Source organism: Zootoca vivipara, chromosome 5, assembly GCF_963506605.1.
Source record: "Zootoca vivipara chromosome 5, rZooViv1.1, whole genome shotgun sequence".
In the NCBI taxonomy this organism is placed as follows: domain Eukaryota; kingdom Metazoa; phylum Chordata; class Lepidosauria; order Squamata; family Lacertidae; genus Zootoca; species Zootoca vivipara.
This window is the reverse complement of record NC_083280.1, coordinates 1,200,351-1,222,266: the sequence shown is the minus strand read 5'-3', so window position 1 is coordinate 1,222,266 and position 21,916 is coordinate 1,200,351. Positions and strand designations below refer to the sequence as shown.

Here is a 21,916-nt window from a genome sequence, read left to right as displayed (position 1 = left end):
ACCTTTGGTAAAGGCTGTTCTCCAATTGGCGTGCTCGCAGGCCAGTGTTTCCCAGTTGTCAGTGTTTATACTACATTTTAAAAGATTTGCCTTGAGACAGTCTCTATTGTTGACCACCAGCATTACACTTTCCATTTTTAAGTTTGGAATAGAGTAGTTGCTTTGGAAGTCGATCACCAGGCATCTGCACAACATGACCAGTCCAACGAAGTTGATGTTGAAGAATCATTGCTTCGACACTGGTGATCTTTGCTTCTTCCAATGCACCCAGGTGGGGACATCAGCCATTGCTGCAAGACTGGAGTCTGACTGCAGGAGGGAATCCTTCCCATACAAGCTCCCTCCCTCCTCCAAAGTTCACCACCAGAGGGATGAGTCAGAGATGGCCTGAAGGAGTTCCCAGTCAGGAACTCAAGTTGGAGGCAGGGATGCTTCTGAATGCCAGATGATGGAAACCACAGGAGGGGAGAGTGTTGCTCTTGCGCTCGGATCCTGCTTGCAGGTTTCCCATTGGTGCATTTGGTTGGAGAACACGATGCTGGGCAAGATGGGCCACAGGCCTCATCCAGCCAGCTGTTCTTATGGTGTGACTCCCCGACACATCTCTCCTTCTTCCTTTCCTTTCCTTTATTTTTTAAATCCTTCCATGATTGTATAATTATACAGGTTACAAGAAAATAGGCCTGCATGATACAGAATATTGTTTATTTGTCCTGTGCCATGATCCAAGTTACCAGATATATAACCCATTGCACGTTCAACCAAACATGAGTTAACCAGAAGCACCTTGGATGAAGATTAGCCACCATCTAACCAACTAACCGCTGCTACCAGTGGCCCCACAAATTCTGGCCCAGCCCATACTTGTGGGGAAAGAGCCCTCCTCTCTCCTACGCACCTCAAAGAACCTGCTGGCCTGGACCACGCAGGGGGAAACCCCTTGGCCCTCCAGCTGAACTACAACCCCCATCATCCCCGGCCGCTGGCCACGCTTACCAAGGCTGATGGGAGCCGCAGTTCCGCTACGTCCGGAGGGCAAAAGGTTTCCCACACCTGGCCCAGGCAGCCTCCAATGGGGTCCGATTAAACAGGGAGGTATAGAGCACAGCTACCCGGTAGCAGTCACCGTGGAGAATTCAACTCACATGCTCTTTGGCAGTTAGGGTTAGATTTCACCTTCTTGGGCTCCTTGATCACTGCAGATGGTGACAGCAGTCACGAAATTAAAAGACGCCTGCTTCTTGGGAGAAAAGCAATGACAAACCTAGACAGCATCTTAAAAAGCAGAGACATCACCTTGCCGACAAAGGTCCGTATAGTTAAAGCTATGGTTTTCCCAGTAGTGATGTATGGAAGTGAGAGCTGGACCATAAAGAAGGCTGATCGCCGAAGAATTGATGCTTTTGAATTATGGTGCTGGAGGAGACTCTTGAGAGTCCCATGGACTGCAAGAAGATCAAACCTATCCATTCTGAAGGAAATCAGCCCTGAGTGCTCACTGGAAGGACAGATCCTGAAGCTGAGGCTCCAAGACTTTGGCCACCTCATGAGAAGAGAAGACTCCCTGGAAAAGACCCTGGTGTTGGGAAAGATGGAGGGCACAAGGAGAAGGGGACGACAGAGGACGAGATGGTTGGACAGTGTTCTCGAAGCTACGAACATGAGTTTGACCAAACTGCGGGAGGCAGTGGAAGACAGGAGTGCCTGGCGTGCTATGGTCCATGGGGTCACGAAGAGTCGGACACGACTAAACGACTAAACAACAACAACAACAACAACAACAACAAGGGGTGGCCAGGATAGTGGCATTTGCCAGGTGTTCCGGACCACAACTCCCATCATCTCCTGCTCCCATGCATTATGAACCAAGGCCTGACCAGGAAGCAGAGCCGCTGGCCAGGGGGCAGTTGTGGTTCAGCAGCATGGGGCCAAAAGTGTTTCCCCACACCTGGCCTAATATCTCCCTCTTGCTGGATGAGACTTCCCACGAGTCGACTAATGCGGTTATGGGCTTTGGATCCACCCCATTCCCTGCCCCTCGTGTACCTAGAGCAGCCTTCCCCCCAACCTTGCCCCCTCTTGATGATGATGATGATGATTTATTAAATTTGCATGCTGCCCTTCGTCTGAAGCTCACAGGGCAGCTCACAACATGAAAATACAAAATGGAAACACAAAATACGAAACGAAACGAAAGCAAAGCAAAGCAAAGCAATGCACAGATGTCAATGGACTCCTGTCGCTCACCACTCCTGGCCAGCATAGCCAATGGTCAGCATGGGTGACATTGTATTCCTGAACATCTGGAGGACACCAAGTTGGGGGAAGCTGTCATAGACAAGGGAAGGGGCAAAATGTTCTGGGAAGCTGCCAAGCAGGATTCGAGTCCAATCTTCTCCAGAGCCTGAATATTTCTCTCCACTCTTCCCTCCATGTTTGGCATTACAGTGGCCATAGCTGCCAAGTTATCCCTTTTTTAAAGGGATTTTCCCTTATGCTGAATAGGCTTCCTCGCGAGAAAAGGGAAAACTTGGCAGCTATGACAGTGGCCCCTTGGTTCTCAAACGGCTTGGTACTCAAACAACCTGGAACCCAAACACTGCAAACCCAGAAGGAAGTGTTCCGGTTTGCGAACTTTTTTCGGAAGCTGAACGTGCTCAGACCTGAGTGTTACGCTTCCGATTTCAGTGCCACACTTCCGTTTTGAGTGCCATACTTCTGTTTTGAGTGTTACACTGAGGTCTTTCTGTTTTTGCTATTTATTTTGTGTTTTTGTATTTGCGGCTTTTGGTTTGTTTGTTTTTGTGACTGTGTGGAACCCAGTTCAGCTACTGATTGATTGTGTGGCTGCAGTACATTGTTTTATTGCTTTCATTTTATAGATCAGTGGTCTCGTTAGATAGTAGAATTCACCAGGAAATAACCAGGGCGGTCGCCAGATTCTGTGCCCAACTATGCAGACACAGACTTTCTCCCGAGTCCGTCTGAATTTCCCAACATATGGTACCCGAGCGAGTTAGGCTCAGTTTTCTGCAGCTTCTATTTTAAGGGTTAAACTTTCAGCATTGTATATATAATTAACAATGTATTTTAAATGTTCCACAAAGCGCCATACATACGTTATGCTCCCTGAAACTGTTCTTTCAAAAGGGATTCACAGTATTTTATTTTTATTTTTATCTGTATTTTATATTTTTCTATGAACTGGTCTTCGACCGTAATAATAAATAAATAAATAAATAAAGTACAATTCATGTTAAACTGCTGTTTTAGGAGTTGTTTTTAAAAGTCTGGAACAGATTAGTCCATTTTGCATTACTTTCTATGGGAAAGCAGTGTGCCTTGGTTTTGGAACGCTTTGGTTTTGGAACGGACTTCCGAAATGGATTAAGTTTGAGAACCAAGGTACCACTGCAATTTGCTTGCGCTGGGCAACTCCTGCCCTCTGCCCCTCCTCCTCCCCCTGGGCTATTGTGCTGGCTAATCTGCCCTGCGCATCTATCCTGACCTCCCACCTGAAGGAAACCGGGGGGGGGGGGCGGATTCAAAGCAGCATCTCACAACCGAGAGCCGTAGCGAGATCAAGCGGCTTTGAAGCGAGACTCATTGTAACCTGTGACAATGCGAGGCCGCGCGGAAGGGTCACTGGCCCCCAGCAGCCTGGTAATGAGAGGAGAAAAGGCTTTGGAAAGGAAAGAGTTCCTTGCTTTGCGCAGCTGAGGACGGCATTATTGCACAGCAATGATCCAGCATTAAGAGAGAGGTTGGGGGGGGGGGACAGGCGCGTGTTAGAAATGGGACAGAAATAGGCCAGGATCATAAATTGCCAGCTGAGTCATCCCAGCATCTGCTCTCTGACTACCTTACTTCCTTCTCCTTCCTCGCTTCTTGGGACTAGATAATGGCTTTGCACATAAAAAATAAAAAAGAGCGGTTAATCCAGAGCAGGACTGCAGCTAAACAGGAGATGCAGGAGGGAACTGGAAGGGTCCGTTAATTCCCTTGAAATTCATCTCCCCTGAAACAGGCGCATTGTACATATTGCTGACTCTCATATATGATAAAAAAAATCCTTCCAGTAGCACCTTAGAGACCAACTAAGTTTGTCATTGGTATGAGCTTTCATGTGCATTCATGTATCTGAAGAAGTGTGCATGCACACGAAAGCTCATACCAATGACAAACTTAGTTGGTCTCTAAGGTGCTACTGGAAGGATTTTTTTTTATTTTGTTTCGACTACATCAGACCAACACGGCTACCTACCTGTAACCAGAACTCTCATATATGAAATAAACTCAATTCTAACTCCTGGCCATGGTGCTTGTGTGCACTAAGCCATTGGCAAGACTGCTGTGACCTCACAGAATGTTTGCAAACATCCCGATGGAAGGGAAGGCACTGTCGACCGCTGTCCACTCCTCAAAGGAACCAAGAGACTGCCCCGCTGTTACACAGAAACATCAGAATCCGACTTGTATGAATCATAGAATCATAGAGTTGGAAGAGACCACAAGGGCCATCCAGTCCAACCCCCTGCCAAGCAGGAAACACCATCAAAGCATTCTTGACATATGCCTGTCAAGCCTCTGCTTAAAGACCCCCAAAGAAGGAGACTCCACCACACTCCTTGGCAGCAAATTCCACTGCCGAACAGCTCTCACTGTCAGGAAGTTCTTCCTAATGTTTAGGTGGAATCTTCTTTCTTGTAGTTTGAATCCATTGCTCCGTGTCCGCTTCTCTGGAGCAGCAGAAAACAATCTTTCTCCCTCCTCCATATGACATCCTTTCATATATTTAAACATGGCTATCATATCACCCCTTAACCTTCTCTTCTCCAGGCTAAACATACCCAGCTCCCTAAGCCATTCCTCATAAGGCATCGTTTCCAGGCCTTTGGTTGCCCTCTTCTGGACACGTTCCAGCTCGTCAGTATCCTTCTTGAACTGTGGTGCCCAGAACTGGACACAGTACTCCAGGTGAGGTCTGACCAGAGCAGAATACAGTGGTACTATTACTTCCCTAGATCTAGATGCTATACTCCTATTGATGCAGCCCAGAATTGCATTGGCTTTTTTAGCTGCTGCATCACACTGCTGACTCATGTCAAATGAGTCAGACCACTGGTCACTCTAGCTCTGTAGGAGGACTCATCTTAGCTATGATTAATGTATCAAAGGAGGTGAAAGTAGATGACTCTTGAGGTCCCCTCTGATTCTACAATTCTACGATTCTGGTGTGTTCTTAACCACACTCAGTGAATCGCATGACACTCTGCAACACCACAGGCTTACAGGGACCGCAAAGAGACCGAGACGAAACCTCATTCGTGCATAAAACTCACCGTAAAAGACCCCCTATGCCGAAAAGGCCAGCGCGGGACTTTCCCATCTCCCCTTAGTGGATATGAAAGTCTAACTAAACATACCAGAGTGGTGTGTGAGTGTGCAACTATTGTTTCTAAGCAAGCCATGCTACGAATCTCTAGCGAAGCCTGAAAGCCAGGACTCTTCATCGCGCAGGAGGTTTTGGCACCTGAAAGGGGAACCGCGAGAGCTGGCAGGCCCTGGACGCTATAAAAAAATAATGTGCTAACTCAAGGAGTTAGCATTCACAGACCATCCTAAAGATTTATGCAATGTAGGCTTAGCATCCTCTTCCCTGAATTTCATGGGCTCTCTGACCCATTTACCGCAGAGCCCTTGGGTATCCTGTTTTGTTGTGAACATTGAACACTGGCCTGACCCGTAGTTAGACAATGGGTCCGTTATTGGCCAACAGATGTCACAGACTCCCCAAACCAGGTTATCTTGTCTTCCCTCCTTCCTAAAACTGGATGTGTCCCATGCCTAAAAACAGCCTTTGCCAACCCAGTGCTCTCCAGATTTTTGGGGACTACAATTCCCATCAGCCCCAGCACTGTAGGAGTTGCGGTCCAAGAAATACGGAACGGGGGCATTACGTTGGTCTGAAGGATCCTGGCAAGGGTCTCTCCAACCTTGCTGAAAGGAAGACCTCGTAGGAACTGAGATGGCCTCTCCCACTTCTGCATGTATCAATATAGCAACGGTGGTCTCAGAACGTTCCTTGACTCAAACTCCCATCATCCCAGATCACTGGTTGTGTTGGTCAAAGCATGGTTTACGCTAGCCCCAGTTTAGCATCCAAACCATGTTTTTGCATTGTGGAAACAACCCATGGTTTAGATGTGCTTCTGTTTCCCTCCTAGCCAGCAATTCGGGTCTCTATATTCAGACTTCGCATCGAACCATGATTTGCAAGCCCACCTCCAAATCTGATTTGCTATCCGGTGCTTAGTCAATTCAGTCATCACCCAATAAACCAAATGTATGCTTCTTTAACTGTGGTTTGGCCTGCTGAGTTCACAAAGACTTCCACTGCTCACAGAGGAGAGCTGTTGGAATGTCGGTAGCCCAGCTTCTGAGAGGGAAGTGAAACTCGTCAGTTTGGCAGGGATTAAAATCCCACGCAGTCACCGGGGCAAAGATTAACCGAGACCTGAGAAGTCGCCAGGAAGTAGGAACGCTCAGGGGTTAGAAGGCCCAGAGGGGAAGTGGCTGAAGGAGAGCAGTCAATAGAACCAAGAAAGCAAGACTATACAGGAAATGAACAGCTGAGTTCGTTCCTTGACTGTAAGCTTCTAATTGTGTTTAGATTAGGATCTGTAGGGGATGGCAAGAATTTCCTAACCATAGCAAGGGGGAAATTTGGCCACATAGTCTTAACATTCAGCTTCTGGGTTAGAAATTGACTGCTTTTTCCGGTGACGAGTTTTGCAGTGTTGTGATTGAACCCGTAACCCATGGGTAGGCAAACTAAGGCCCGGGGGCAGGATCCGGCCCAACCGCCTTCTCAATCCGGCCCGCAGATGGTCTGGGAATCAGCGTGTTTTTACATGAGTAGAATGTGTCCTTTTATTTAAAATGCATCTCTGGGTTATTTGTGGGGAATAGGAATTCGTTCTGGTTTTTTTCTTCCAAAATATAGTCCAGCCCCCCACAAGGTCTGAGGGACAGTGGACCGGCCCCCTGCTGAAAAAGTTTGCAGACCCCTGCCGTAACCTTATAATGCTCAAACGCAAATATTTCTCCCTCATAAAAATGTAAGAAGAGTCTGCTGGATCAGGCCAATGGCTCATCTAATTCAGCAGCTCACAGTGGCCAACCAGATGCCTGTGGGAAGCCCGCAAGCAGGATTTGACCACAAGAGCAACTCTCCCCTCCTGTGGCTTCAGAAGCTGGCATTCAGAAACATTGCTGTCTCTGACTGTGGAGGGCAGAACATAGCCATTAACGGCTAGGAGCCATCGATAGCCCTCTCCTCCTCCACGAATTTGTCCAATCTTCTTTTCAAGCCATCCAAGTGGGTGGTCCTCACTGCCTCCAGTGGCAGTGAGTTCCATAGTTTAACTATACACTGCGTGAAGAAAGGCTTCCTTTTTTCTGTCCTGAATCTTCCAAAGTTCAGCTTCCTTGGATGTTCACAAGGTCCACTGTTATGAGAGAGGGAGAAAAACCTTCCCCTGTCTACTTTCTGCATGCCATGCAAAATTTTATAAACTTCTATTGCGTTGTCTCTTCCTCACCTTTTCTCTGAGCTGAAATGTCCCAAACGCTGCAAGCCTCCACCCTCTTGATCATTTTGGCTGCCCTCCTCTGAACCTTTTCCAACTCTGCAATGCACTCGAATGCACTCACCCCACATCTTTGTAATGTTGCATTATTACATCGCAATTTTATTTTTTAACCCCCTTCCTGATTTCCTCCCTGCAGATTATCAGGGTGTTCAGCTTATTGGCAGGGGAGATGGGACATGACTTAGGCTCTGCCCTCTGAGGTGCCAGTATGCGTTCGGCTACACCAGAAACCCCAATACTGAGTTCTAGTTACAGGTAGGTAGCCGTGTTGGTCTGCCGTAGTTGAAACAAAATTAAAGAGACCAACTAAGTTTGTCATAGGTATGAGCTTTCGTGTGCATGCACACTGCTTCAAATACACAGTTGCTTCAGGTGTTCAAAATGCATCCAATTTTATATCAGAAAATCTGCCCACTTTGAATCATAGAATCATAGAGTTGGAAGAGACAAGGGCCATCCAGTCCAACTCCCTGCCAAGCAGGAAACACCATCAAAGCATTCCTGACATATGCCTGTCAAGCCTCTGCTCCAAAGAAGGAGACTCCACCACACTCCTTGGCAGCAAATTCCACTGCCGAACAGCTCTTACTGTCAGGAAGTTCTTCCTAATGTTTAGGTGGAATCTTCTTTCCTGTAGTTTGAATCCATTGCTCCGTGTCCGCTTCTCTGGAGCAGCAGAAAACAACCTTTCTCCCTCCTCTATATGACATCCTTTTATATATTTGAACATGGCTATCATATCACCCCTTAACCTTCTCTTCTCCAGGCTAAACATACCCAGCTCCCTAAGCCGTTCCTCATAAGTCTTTGGAAAGACTTCGGCTGTAGTTCTAGTTGGCTGAACTTTGTTAACCGGGGCTGTGCAGCCTTACAGATTTTTCCCAAGCCTCCCTCACAGGGGATGAGACCTCAAACGAAACTAGCAGTCATTTCATTCAGAGCAAACTCGAAACCCGCAAGCCAGTTTCGGGCTTCCTTCCTGCCTTAAAAAAAGAAGTTCACCCTTCTTCTTTTTTCTTTTTTTAATCCTAGCAAAGCGAAGCAAGCCCATTTTCAAAGCCATACCATCCCCTTTTCTTTTCTTTTCTTTTCAACAACCTGACTGTTTTATTTGTGGGACAGAACAAAACTAAAATGTCCTTAAAGTATTTCCAAGTTGATTTTTCTTTTTTCTTTTTGGCACCTATCGGCAAGCACCCGACAAACACAGACGCCCTCCCCGCCTGGAACAAATTAATAATTTATCCTCCCAATTTTAGTACGATAATAAATAAGACTCGTGGGACATTAAGTTAAAAACCCTCAAGTGACAAATTGCCAGGGAGGGAAAGGCGTCTGTTTGATGAGTGTGTGTGTGTATATATACATATATATAGTTTCTGAAGCAGCTCAATTATGTTAATAACCCAGAGAGGATGTAAATGTGAAGTATAACACATAACAGATGGAGCGCTCGGTGATAAGCTAATCTTACCTGAAAATTGGAATCAGAAAACCTTATTCGTATTTATGGATATGGCATTTGAAGGATGCCACTTAACGGGCAATATATAGAAAATCAATATGTCCTTAATTTTAATTTTAAGTTAAAAAAAATGATCGCACTTAACTCTAGGTGAATATTAACTTTCTTTGACATACTTTTTGACGGATTCTTCTCTCCACCGATTCAGCTGCTTTGCAGCCGCTGCCGCCACCCTGAACACTCTTGAGTTCCCTCCAGACCCCTATAAATCTGATAATGTCAAAGAATCGACTCTTATCAGCCAGAACGCAGGACACCCCTCCGCGCATGCCTCAAAGCATCCTGGGAACTGTAGTTTGTTAAGGGTTCTCACGGCTGCAAGGAGACCAAGTTCTTCTGGTATGTTTTTTAAAGCTACCCAGAGCAGCCACAGGGACGTGGGTGATGCTGTGGGTTAAACCACAGAGTCTAAGGCTTGCTGATCAGAAGGTTGGTGGTTCGAATCCCTGCAACGGGGTGAGCTCCTGTTGCTCGGTCCCAGCTCCTGCCAACCTAGCAGTTCAAAAGCACACCAAAACTGCAAGTAGATTAATAGGTACCGCTACAGTGGGAAGGTAAACGGCGTTTCCGTGCGCTGCTCTGGTTCGCTAGAAGCAGCTTTGTCATGCTGGCCACATGACCCGGAAGCTGTCTTCGGACAAACGCCGGCTCCCTCGGCCTATAGAGCGAGAAGAGCACCGCAACCCCAGAGTTGTCTGAGACTGGACCTAATGGTCAGGGGTACCTTTACCTTTACCTTAGAGCAGCCACAACCCCCACGGCTAGCATTCCCAGCGGCAGCCAACGGAGGCACCACAGGTCCATTACACAGAAGCAAGCACAGGTTCTCAGACTAAGGAGGAGGACCGGGGTATACAGGTAAACTCGGAAAAATAGAATATCGTCGAAAAGTGCATCTATTTCAGTAATGCAACTTAAAAGCTGAACCCAATATATGAGATAGATGCATGACATGCAAAGCAAGATATGTCAAGCCTTTATTTGTTGTAATTGTAATTATTTGTCGTTAGGCGGGTGAATTATAAATGGAATGTAATTAATGAAATGTAATAGCGATGTTTATTTTTGTTTATTTTTGTATTATTGTAACTATTTGTTTTGCTACTGCGGAATTTCCCAAAAGAAAGCGTTTGTAAAAAATAAAAGAAAAATAAAAAAAAATAAGTTGCATTACTGAAATTCTAATTTTCGGAGTTTCACCTGTACCTGCCTCTGGGGGCATTTGCCCCTTCCGCCTTTACCCAAAGCCTTGCGTTTGGGGACTCCAGCAAACCATACACAATTTTGCCCATTTTAAAAGGTTTCTCTCCCCCCCCCCCCAGGTTTTAAAGCAAAGGTTGGATGGCCGTCTGCCAGGGATTCTTTAGCTGTGATTCCTGCACTGCAGGGGGCTGGACTAGATGACCCTTGGGGTTCCCTTCCAACTCTACAGTTCTGTGATTCTATGGTATTCAGAAGCAGAGCAGAGCCATCGTGGCTACAAGGTTATAACAGAGATTTCACTGGCTCTGTAATTCTTGCCTGAGCCTACGAGGCTCGTCTCCTACAAGAACTTTTTTGGCCCAGGCCAAAATAAAACGCATTTTCTTGCTAGGAAGGTTCCCCAAGTTCACCATATTCAATTAAAGGAATGATTCATAAGAAAACAAGGTTTCGAGTGGCAAAGGGGGGTGGGGTGGTGCGTTGAATTAAATTTTTAATTGCCCCAGATATATGGGGTTGTTGTTGTTGTTTTGTTAGTCCTCCCTGCAAGGTTAAATCAGAATCGGCAACTGCTGAATTTCGCAGCAATCCTTTCCTTCAAATTTACCCCCAGAAGGACAAAAAAACCAAAAAGAAACCCACCTCCATTTACGTCACACAGCTAATCTCGTATTGAACCCAGGGGATAGTCAGACCTGCTAATTACCTTCCATGGTTCCGGGAAAACACAGAGGCTTATAAGGGTTTGGTCTCCGTGATTAATTTCCTCTCACAATTTCACCACCTATTGTTGCTGCAGGAGGGATGAGAGACGGTAATGAGACACTTTGCTCCTTCCTCAATTGATTTTGAAAAGGACAGGGGCTCGCCACGATCTCTCCCCCTCCCTCTCTCATCCGCTCACCGAGGGATGATGCTGTGCCCGTCCTCCTAAGGCCTTGACCAAGTTCTCAAAGCGGAAGGGAGCAGCACCTGAACCCGCTTCCCCTGGAGATGGAAGCCGGAGTTAGTGCGCCGAGATCTGCCAGCGATGCTTTTGTTGTCGTGCCTCCATTGGACGGGTTCAGGCGATGCTGGATTTCGGCATCAATGTTGGCCCCTTGTGGAAAGGTAACTGCCTAGGTAGGAGAAGCGATCGAGATCGCCAAAGAGAGATTGCACGGGGTTGGCCTAGATGACCCCCCGGGGTCCCTTCAAACTCCACCATTGTATGATTCTCCATTCCCCTTCCTAACTAGGTCCTGTCCAGTACAGGCACTCTTCCTCTCTAACCCTGTTCTCAAGGACCACACTCTATACCCATAGTTGGAGGCAGTGACGCTTCTGAATCCCCGTTGCTGGAAAACCAATGGGAGGGGAGAGTCCCTGTCGCACTCGGGTCCTGCTAGCAGGTTTCCCAAAAGAGGCATCTGGTTGGCCACTGAGAGAACAGGATGCTGGAATAGATGGACCACTGGTCTGATTTGGAAGGGCTCTTTTTGGGTGGTCAGCTTCACGGCTAATGGATTGATGGATTGAGGTTGAATCCTGACAAGACAGAAGTACTGTTTTGGGGGGGACAGGGGGCGGGCAGGTGTGGAGGACTCCCTGGTCCTGAATGGGGTCACTGTGCCCCGGAAGGACCAGGTGGGCAGCCTGGGAGTCATTTTGGACTCACAGCTGTCCATGGAGGCGCAGGTCAATTCTGTGTCCAGGGCAGCTGTCTATCAGCTCCATCTGGTACGCAGGCTGAGACCCTTCCTGCCCGCAGACTGTCTGGCCAGAGTGGTGCATGCTCTGGTTATCTCCCGCTTGGACTACTGCAATGCGCTCTGCGTGGGGCTACCTTTGAAGGTGACCCGGAAACTGCAATTAATCCAGAATGCGGCAGCTAGACTGGTGACTGGGAGCGGCCGCTGAGACCATATAACACCAGTCCTGAAAGACCTACATTGGCTCCCGGTACGTTTCCGAGCACAATTCAAAGTGTTGGTGCTGACCTTGAAAGCCCTAAATGGCCTCGGTCCAGTATACCTGAAGGAGTGTCTCCATCCCCATCGTTCTGCCCAGACACTGAGGTCCAGTACCGAGGGCCTTCTGGCGGTTCCCTCGTTGCGAGAAGCCAAGTTGCAGGGAACCAGGTAGAGGGCCTTCTCGGTGGTGGCGCCTCCCCTGTGGAACGCCCTCCCATCGGATGTCAAAGAGATAAACAACTACCTGACATTTAGAAAACACCTAAAGGCAGCCCTGTTTAGGGAAGTTTTTAATCTGTGATATTTAATCTGTTATATTTTAATGAGGGTGAAAGAGGAGAGCGCAAAAGATGGTCTGAAGCTCAACATCAAAAAAACCAAGATCATGGCCACTGGTCCCATCACCTCCTGGCAAATGGAAGGGGAAGAAATGGAGGCAGTGAGAGATTTTACTTTCTTGGGCTCCTTGATCACTGCAGATGGTGACAGCAGTCACGAAATTAAAAGACGCCTGCTTCTTGGGAGAAAAGCAATGACAAACCTAGACAGCATCTTAAAAAGCAGAGACATCACCTTGCCGACAAAGGTCCGTATAGTTAAAGCCATGGTTTTCCCAGTAGTGATGTATGGAAGTGAGAGCTGGACCATCAAGAAGGCTGATCGCCGAAGAATTGATGCTTTTGAATTATGGTGCTGGAGGGAGACTCTTGAGAGTCCCATGGACTGCAAGAAGATCAAATCTTTCCATTCTTAAGGAAATCAGCCCTGAGTGCTCACTGGAAGGACAGATCCTGAAGCTGAGGCTCCAATACTTTGGCTACCTCATGAGAAGAGAAGACTCCCTGGAAAAGACCCTGATGTTGGGAAAGATTGAGGGCACTAGGAGAAGGGGACGACAGAGGACGAGATGGTTGGACAGTGTTCTTGAAGCTACGAACATGAGTTTGACCAAACTGCGGGAGGCAGTGGAAGACAGGAGTGCCTGGCGTTCTCTGGTCCATGGGGTCACGAAGAGTCGGACACGACTAAACGACTAAACAACAAACAACAACAACATTTTAATGTATTTTTAACCTTTATTGGAAGCCACCCAGAGTGGCTGGGGAGACAAATAATAATATATTATTATTATTATTATTATTATTATTATTATTATTATTATTCTCCTGCCAACCTAGCAGTTCGAAAGCACCTCAAAATGCAAGTAGATAAATAGGAACCGCTACAGCGGGAAGGTAAACGGCGTTTCCATGTGCTGCTCTGGTTTGCCAGAAGCGGCTTTGTCATGCTGGCCACATGACCTGGAAGCTATACGCCGGCTCCCTCGGCCAATAATGCGAGATGAGCGCGCAACCCCAGAGTCGGTCACGACTGGACCTAATGGTCAGGGGTCCCTTTACCTTTACCTATTATTATTATTATTATTATTATTATTATTATTATTATTATTATCACAGTATATCTCTTGCAGACTGGCTCCCTTCACCCTCTGCTGGCAGCTGCCCATGAGAAGAGGCCAAGGGAGCGAGGAGAGCAGAGCAGGGATGATGCAGAGCCAGACAGCAAAAGAGAGCGGGATTCATCCTTCCCAAGGACCCTACCTGCCATGATGTGCCAAGAAGCCCCTGGACATTTGGGGACAATCTGGCCTGCAAATATGCAGAAGACTGTTGTTGTTTTTGAAGCCCACACATGCTCAGGAGTTAAGTGTTCCCTGGAGGTGACACTCGGAACATTGGATTCTCTCTGTCTGCGACGCCCTGCTCATGTTCTGAATTAATGGGGAAGGAGAGGGGAAAGCACAGCCGGGAAGAATTTAATGTATGTCTGGTATTCAGCGCTGTGCTCTCGTTCCCAGTGCCTCGGCATCGTCTCGCTCCTCCGGGCCGTATATGGAGCCGAGCAGCCACATGCGGCAACAAGGAAAGCTCAGGTTCCCACCTCTGTTTGTCTTTGCTGGAAATCCAGCATCTCCCTCTAGGAATAGGAGGCACGTGAGCAAAGGGGGGCAGCTTCCCCAACCGGGCGCCCTGCAGACATCGCTTTGCTTCGTAGAATGTTAATACGCCCCTTGAGTGCAAAGGGGGAGACGGCAAAGCGGTTCACCAAACAGAGGAAACGATAAAACGATAATCAAGAAAGAATTGGCGGCAATGATTCCAAACATCTGAAAGTTAAAATGACTAAAGGCGTCAGCTTTCCAAACATCTGGTAGGCTTGCCTTCAGAAAAATGCTTTAGCAGGAGCCGAAAAGAGTACAGGGAAAGGCCCTCCCTGATATCAATAGGCAGGGAGTTCCAAAGTTAAGGTGCTGCAAGACTGAGTTCTTACAAAGCAAGGATTATCTGGCCACTTGTTCCAACTGAAGTGGTCGAGTGAGAAAATATGGGGAAAGGAGATCTCACAGCTAAACAGGCCCCCAGTTGTTATGAGCTTTGTAGACTAAGAATAAGAACTTGAACTTGGCCCAGTCACAAATCGGTAACCAGTGCAGATCTCTGAGCTCAAGTGTCATATGCGGACGAGGCCTCACTCCTGCCAGCATTCTGCACTTACTACAGCTTCCGGACTGAGCGCAAGGGCGCATTGCAGTGATCCAGTTGTGGGCTGCAACAACTATTAGCCCCAGCAAGGAAAGCAGGAAGGTGGTGGACTCTCCTCCACTGAAGGTTTTTAAGCAGAGATCCGCTGGTCATCTGCCAGGGGCGGTTTAGCTGAAATTCCTGCATTGCAGGGGGTTGGACTCACTAGATGACCCTTGGGGGTCCCTTCCAACTCTGCAATTCTATGATTCAGTGGTCTCTGGGTAGGGCTGGGAAGGATTCCCTGTCGGAAAACCTGGCCAGCCACTGTTAGTCAGGATAGATAATATTGAACTGGATCAGACATCCTCAAACTCGGCCCTCCAGATGTTTTGGGACTACAATTTCCATCATCCCTGACCACTGGTCCTGTTAGCTAGGGATGATGGGAATTGTAGTCCCAAAACATCTGGAGGGGCGAGTTTGGGGGTGTCTGAGCTAGATGGGGCAATGGTCATACACACCTTCCTATTTCCCAAAGACAGTTTAAGTAAGAATAGCGAAAACGGCCGCAGGAAATTTTCCTACATCTTCAGCATCTCCTCATGTTTGTCCCTGACGTTTGGTAACTTAAGCCAAACTGCCCCTGGCTATGGAGGTTCTATCAAACCTCTGTGAAGTTGCCTAATCCTTTCTTCTTTCTGATATTTTCTTCTCTCCCCAAAAGCGCTTTTTGCCGGCAGCTACCAGAACATGCCTGCAGCAATCCGTTCCTGGGGTTTATGTCTTTTGTGTGGACCTGCTCACCCGAGACTTGCCACCAGTCAGCGGGTGATTCAAAGGGGTGGTTGTGAGAGTCAGCAGAATTTGCCCCAGAATTCATCCTCTCCACACCGTTCTCGATTTTATAAATAACCATCATCTCCCCTCCGTTTCCAAAGCCCTTTTCTCTAAGCTTGAGACTCTCCACTCTTAAACCTCCCTTTATAGAACACGCAACAGATTGCTATTGTCTGACCAGGGAACAGCTCAAACAGCTGAAAACATTCAGAATGCTGCAGGCAGACACTTGAAGGGCTTGTTTTCGAGGCTAAGTGGGCTTAGATAACAGCTGCGTCTGACTTCGACAAACAATTCTCCCCGTCATCTTAGCTTCCCAAGTCTAGGGAGCTATAGGCGGAACGGGAAGAGCCCAGCACGAGCTCAGGTCAGCACAGAACGGCATTCAGACAACCGGCCCTTTATAAAAAGCAAGTTTCTGGTCCTCATGATGTTGGAGAGAAGGCTGATAGGCAGGCCGGTTGCTGCTGACGGAACAGTGGGTCCAGTAATAATGGCTAAGAGATTGAAACTGGTGGACTAGAAGAATAGAGAACCAGGCAGAGGGCCTTCTCGGTGGTGGCGCCCGCCCTGTGGAACGCCCTCCCATCAGATGTCAAGGAAAGAAACAACTACCTGACTTTTAGAAGACATCTGAAGGCAGCCCTGTTTAGGGAAGTTTTTAATGTTTGATGTTTCATCGTGTTTTTAATATTCTGTTGGGAGCCGCCCAGAGTGGCTGGGGAAACCTAGTCAGTTGGGTGGGGTAGAAATAATAAATTATTATTATTATTATTATTATTATTATTATTATTATTATTTTATTATTATTACTATTCCCCTTCATCAATGGCCTGACAATATGACAATATTAGCAATGTATGAACGGACTGCATACAGACGCAGACTTTCTTTGGATAAATACAATGATATTTGAAATGACTTTACACATAATATATTAGTTACAGGTAGGTAGCCATGTTGGTCTGACGTAGTCGAAACTAAAAATAAAAAAATTCCTTCCAGTAGCACCTTAGAGACCAACTAAGTTTGTCATAGGTATGAGCTTCCATGTGCATGCACACTTCTTCAGATTCTTCAGAATATATTAGGTTATTGATAAACATATTTCTACCAGGATAATCTGACTAAACACATATGTATTGAGCATTTTCCCTTTATTTCTATTTTCATCTGCGTTTTTCTACTTTTCCTTTTCCTTTTAATCACTTTGTTTTTATACATGAAATTCTTCCAATGAAATATTAATATCAGAAAAAGAGAGCAGGGGCTTTAAACCACAATACAGGAGAATTTCAAAGATAAGGAAAAGAGAGAGAGGCAATGCATCCCCCCCAAAAAAAATACACAGACGACTTCAGATCTCGGTCTTTCTATGTGCCAGCACCTTTGGAACTCCCTGCCTATTGACACCAAGCAGGTGCCTTTGCTGCATTCTTTTGTTGTTGTTGTTGTTGTTGTTGTTGTTGTTGTTGTTGTTGTTGTTTAGTCGTTTAGTCGTGTCCGACTCTTCGTGACCCCATGGACCATAGCACGCCAGGCACTCCTGTCTTGCACTGCCTCCCGCAGTTTGGTCAAACTCATGTTGGTAGCTTCGAGAACACTGTCCAACCATCTTGTCCTCTGTCGTCCCCTTCTCCTTGTGCCCTCCATCTTTCCCAACATCAGGGTCTTTTCCAAGCATTCTTTTAAGCACTTGCTTAAAAAATTATTGTTTAAACAAGCCTGTCCAAATGCTTAGAAAGCTGCTGAGAGTTTTAACCTGCTTTAAGTCTTTTAACTTTTTATATATTTTAAAGGATTGTTGCCATTTCCCCTTTATTTCCCTGTTCAATCTTTTTGTGATCCACTTGGAGGTTGTTTTGTTTTTGTTTTGTTTTTTACAATCAAGCAAGTATAAATTATATGGGGGGGGGAACTGGGGCATTGGTATTTTGTCAGCCCAGGCAGGCAGCCTTCCACAATGCGCCGTCCCTGCTGCAAACCAAATTTGGTACAGGGATTGTGAGGTTCGGGACATATTAGACAGGCCAACTCAGGAGGGTTCTGGAAATGCACTCAGGGAAGGAAAGTCTCAACCTGAAAGGCGCTGCAAAGGCGCTGGCATGCTCAGTGGTGTAAGGAACCAAAGTTTGCAATGAAGTACAGGAAGTGGCATGCACAATTCCAGGAGCAAAAAGGTTGGGGGCGCCCCCAACTTTGCACCCTCACAGTTCCAAGGTATGAATTTGGGCAGCGCGAGGGAATGAGGCCAGTGACACAGACGGGCGCTTGGTGTTTGTTGGCGAGGAATCTTTGCCCCTCTGCCCCAGATGCAGGGAGAAGCAGCTAAACAGAGTCCCAAAATAAACCTCAGTGCTTTTCTCGACACCAGAGTTCATTTCCTCCTCCAAAGATGCGCTTCGCACAACCGAAGGGATTGATCTGCAGAAATGTGTTGGGTCAGCCCTTCTAAAATTTCAGCCCTCGTTTGCATCCTGCATGCATTATTTACTTTACTAAAGAGCGAAAGGAGAGAGAGAGAGAGAGAGAGAGAGAGAGAGAGAGAGAGAGAGAGAGAGAGAGAGAGAGAGAGAGAGAGAGATGCAGCAAAGGAAGGGCAACGGGAGCCGTGGCAAAAGGCAAGCCTTTGAACAAATCAATGCTTCATCACTTCGGAGAGGTTTTTTGTGTACACACACATCGTACAGCTGCTCTGCTGACCCCAAACCAACTTTGCCAGGGCCACAAAGCTACCAGAACAGCAGAAACGAAAACATTCAACCTTGGACCGAAAAGCAAACGAGAGAGTAGCGTGTGATGCAAGGACACGGAAAAGTCAGGTGTCAGGGAGATGCGTCCTCTTGCTTTCAGCCTTCTCCCTGACGTGCAGGTTTTTTAAAAAGAAGGAATTTTGTTTTTGCATGGAGGCCCACACTCAATAATGCAATACAACGGTCTTTGGCAGTTTTATCCTGCCTTTCCTCCAGGAATCTGAGGGATTGCCTGTTTTAGCCTCACAACAGCCCTCTGAGGTAGGAGAGGCTGCAAGATCAAAATCAGGACTGGCCCAAGATCAGGCGGTGATTTTTGGGTGTGTGTGAGGATTTGAACCCAGTACCTCACACTTTTAAACCAATACATCATATTAGCTGTTCCTTGTGTAGATCAGAAGTTGCAATAGTTAATCAGCATCACAGATTTCAGTTCTGGCAAGGATTTACCTGGAGTCTGCTGCTCAATTCTGGGCCCCACAGTCGAAAAAGGAATGTTGTCTGTCGGGAAGCGATTTCAGGAGGAGAGCTTTGGAGAACCGACTGGGCCTGGCAAGCAAACAGAAGCAAGAGGTTTAGTCTCAAAACAGTTCTGAGTTCGAACATCTACGGGCTGTTCGGCCTGCCTCGCAGGGACAGGGTGTTGCGGAAATGAAACAAAGCCATTATTGTTAACCAGGTTCAGCACTCGGCAATGTTAAGGTATCAACACACCCTCAAAACTCATCTCCAGAGTGGCTAATATAAGGGCTGACATGTCATCTTCAGATAACTGAAGCGCTGTCACATGGAAGATGGAGCAAGCTAGTCTTCTGCTGTTGCAGAGCACCTGAACCGATGGACTCGAAACACTTGGAATAACTTTCTGACACCAAAAACTGTTCAACAGTGGAACGGACTCCCTCTGGAGGTGGTGGACTCTCCTTCCTTGGAGGTTTCTAAGCAGAGGTTAGATGGCCATCTGCCAGAGATGCCTGCATTGCACAGGGTTGGACTATAGGACCCTTGGAGGTCCCTTCAAACTCCACAATTCTCTGATTCTCACACTTGCCCGATGCATGGTCAATGAGGGAGCATGACAAGCTCAAACAGCCTTCTTATGCATGAAGTTCACCTGAACAACTTACCCTTTGTGAGATAATAAAGAAATCAACCTCCTGTTGTTTTGGGGGAACGTCTGTTTGTTTTCCTAATAGACCAACACAGCTACCTGCAACTTTTGTTAAGTGATAGACCATGATATAAGGGGCTAGGCATTTTTCAAACAAAAGCCCCCCTCCCCCCCCCCCAATACAATATCTGAAGCACGTGTTGGGAGAACAGATGCAAGGAATATAAAAAGCTCTGACTACAGCAGACCTCAACAATAAGCTATTAAGCCTGAAAGGATAGCGATTCCTAAGGAAAATACAATAGACAACCACCAAATCCAGCTCCAAATTCCTCGGTCAAAATGTGCCGTGCAAATTATTAAACCACTGTTTGCAAAGCAATCACCAAAGTTATGGGGTTTATTTTGAACTCTGATATTTTAAAGGGTCTGGAACCATTTGGCAACACTGCCTTAACCTTTCACAGGCACCACCTCCTGGTTTCAAACTAGGACTAGCAGCCTGCATTGTTAAGAGTAGATTCTCGGGGGTCCAAATCCCGGCAGTCCTTAATCAACCCTTTCCAGAAACTGAATAAGAGTATATGGCCAGGTAAATACATCAGGACCATCATTTTCATGAGTTCCCCCTGAAATGAATGGCGGCTGCACATGCAGAAATGTGCATAGAAGCTCCCCCAGTGAGATGACCTTTTCACATAACCAAACTGGGACTTGGTGTGTCAAAATTCGCCAAAAAACCAAGCATAACTTGGGTGGTGTGTCACTTCGAGAAAAAACCCATAATTTCACGATATTTATAGTTTAAATAACAAAAATGTATAATTGTAATATATAACTGTATTTAATAAACCAGAAACTAATTATTTAACCAAACCAAACCAAACCAGAAACCCCTTATTTATCACAAAGTGCCCAGAGTTGTTGAGCTTTATGGGGGGAGCTACTGACCAAAGTTTCGGAGGGTTTTTTGGAGGGGTGCAAAAGCTGCTGCGCTTTTGGGGGGGGGAGAGAGAGAACAGAAATAAATGCCGAATAATACCTTAGCTGGAACTAACACGCAGCACCGACATAGTCTGCCAAAGCGCCAAAAAACCCAGCACAGAACGGGTTAAAAATGAACGCTGTTACACCCAATCATCGTCTGCCAAAGTGCCAGAAAAAAACAGCACAGAAAGGGTTAAAAAACCAATCTCTGGCTACCAGCAACAACAGCAGCAAAAAAGGATCTGGGTTTTAACAGCGGAGACAAGCTGTAGCGTGAGAACAACAACAGCGTGAATGGGCCGATGGAGCGCGTGCGAGTAGTGAGGGCTCTGCGTGTCACGTCCGACACGGGTGTCATAGGTTTGCCATCACTGTGCTACAGCTTGAGCCAGGGCTCAGTCCCACATTCTCTTTTCCATGCCAGCACACACACCTGCTGACCTGAACCCATAAGTAACGGAAGCCGAAACACCTCAGGCAAGCATGCCCAACTTCCCGAAGATCGGGGCGTTAGCCCTAGGATGCCTCATTTTAGAAATGATGTCTTAAAACGCCGCACAAATTTTCCCCCAAGGCAAGACATCCATCTGTAGCCGCAGGAGAGTCTTGGGGGTGTTCTAGCTCAGGATTTGGGGTGAGGGGGGAGCAAAAGCGAGCCCCCTTCCCCCTGAGTGCCACTGGAACTGTGCGCACTGAGCATGACCATAGCTGCCAAGTCCGGGTCGTAAAGATCCGGGATCGGCAGCGCGCGCATGACCGGAAGTTGCGTGACGCAACTTCCGGTGGCGCTTCGCCCTTCTATGGACATCAGAAAATGGCGGCGCCAGCGCCAGAAGTCGCTTCCGCGCATGACCGGAAACACGTAAAAGTGACTTCCGGCACCGGCGCCACCATTTTCTGATGCCCATAGAAGGGCAAAGCGCCACCGGAAGTCGCGTCACGCAACTTCCGGTCATGCGCGGAAGCGACTTCCGGCGCCGGCGGCGCCATTTTCTGGTGCCCATAGAAGGGCAAAGCGGCACCAGAAAAATGGCCGCCGGGAAGAAGCGAATTTAAGGGAGAATGCCGGGATTTATCGCCAAACGGGATACCGCCGGGAAACAGTAAGAAAAAATGGGTTTTCCCGGCGGATACGGGATACTTGGCAGCTATGAGCATGACCCGCAATGTGCCCACAGGTATGTTGGGGGTCGCTCAGCAGAAATACGTGCAAATCGCTTCCCTGAATTTTGAAGCAAGGAAAGCCAGCCAGCAATTCATCGCAAACTCAAGTCAGACAGTGACTTTGCACAATTCCAGCAACGCTGCAAAGGAGGTCGGACATACTTTGGTGCTTTTCCAAACCGTGAAGTATGAACATTCAACGCT

At 47.2% G+C, this 21,916-nt stretch overlaps 1 protein-coding gene across 6 annotated transcripts in view; it reads right to left on the bottom strand.

The window, feature by feature from the left end:
- The window catches only part of LPP (LIM domain containing preferred translocation partner in lipoma), a 294,937-nt gene that overhangs the window by 212,425 nt on the left and 60,596 nt on the right, over positions 1–21,916 (bottom strand). For all 6 annotated transcript variants that reach the window (XM_060274249.1, XM_060274252.1, XM_060274253.1 and 3 more), the window contains exon 2: positions 18,901–18,999. In XM_060274249.1, the coding sequence (XP_060130232.1) occupies positions 18,901–18,999 (99 nt within the window). The remainder of the gene's footprint in view (positions 1–18,900; positions 19,000–21,916) is intronic.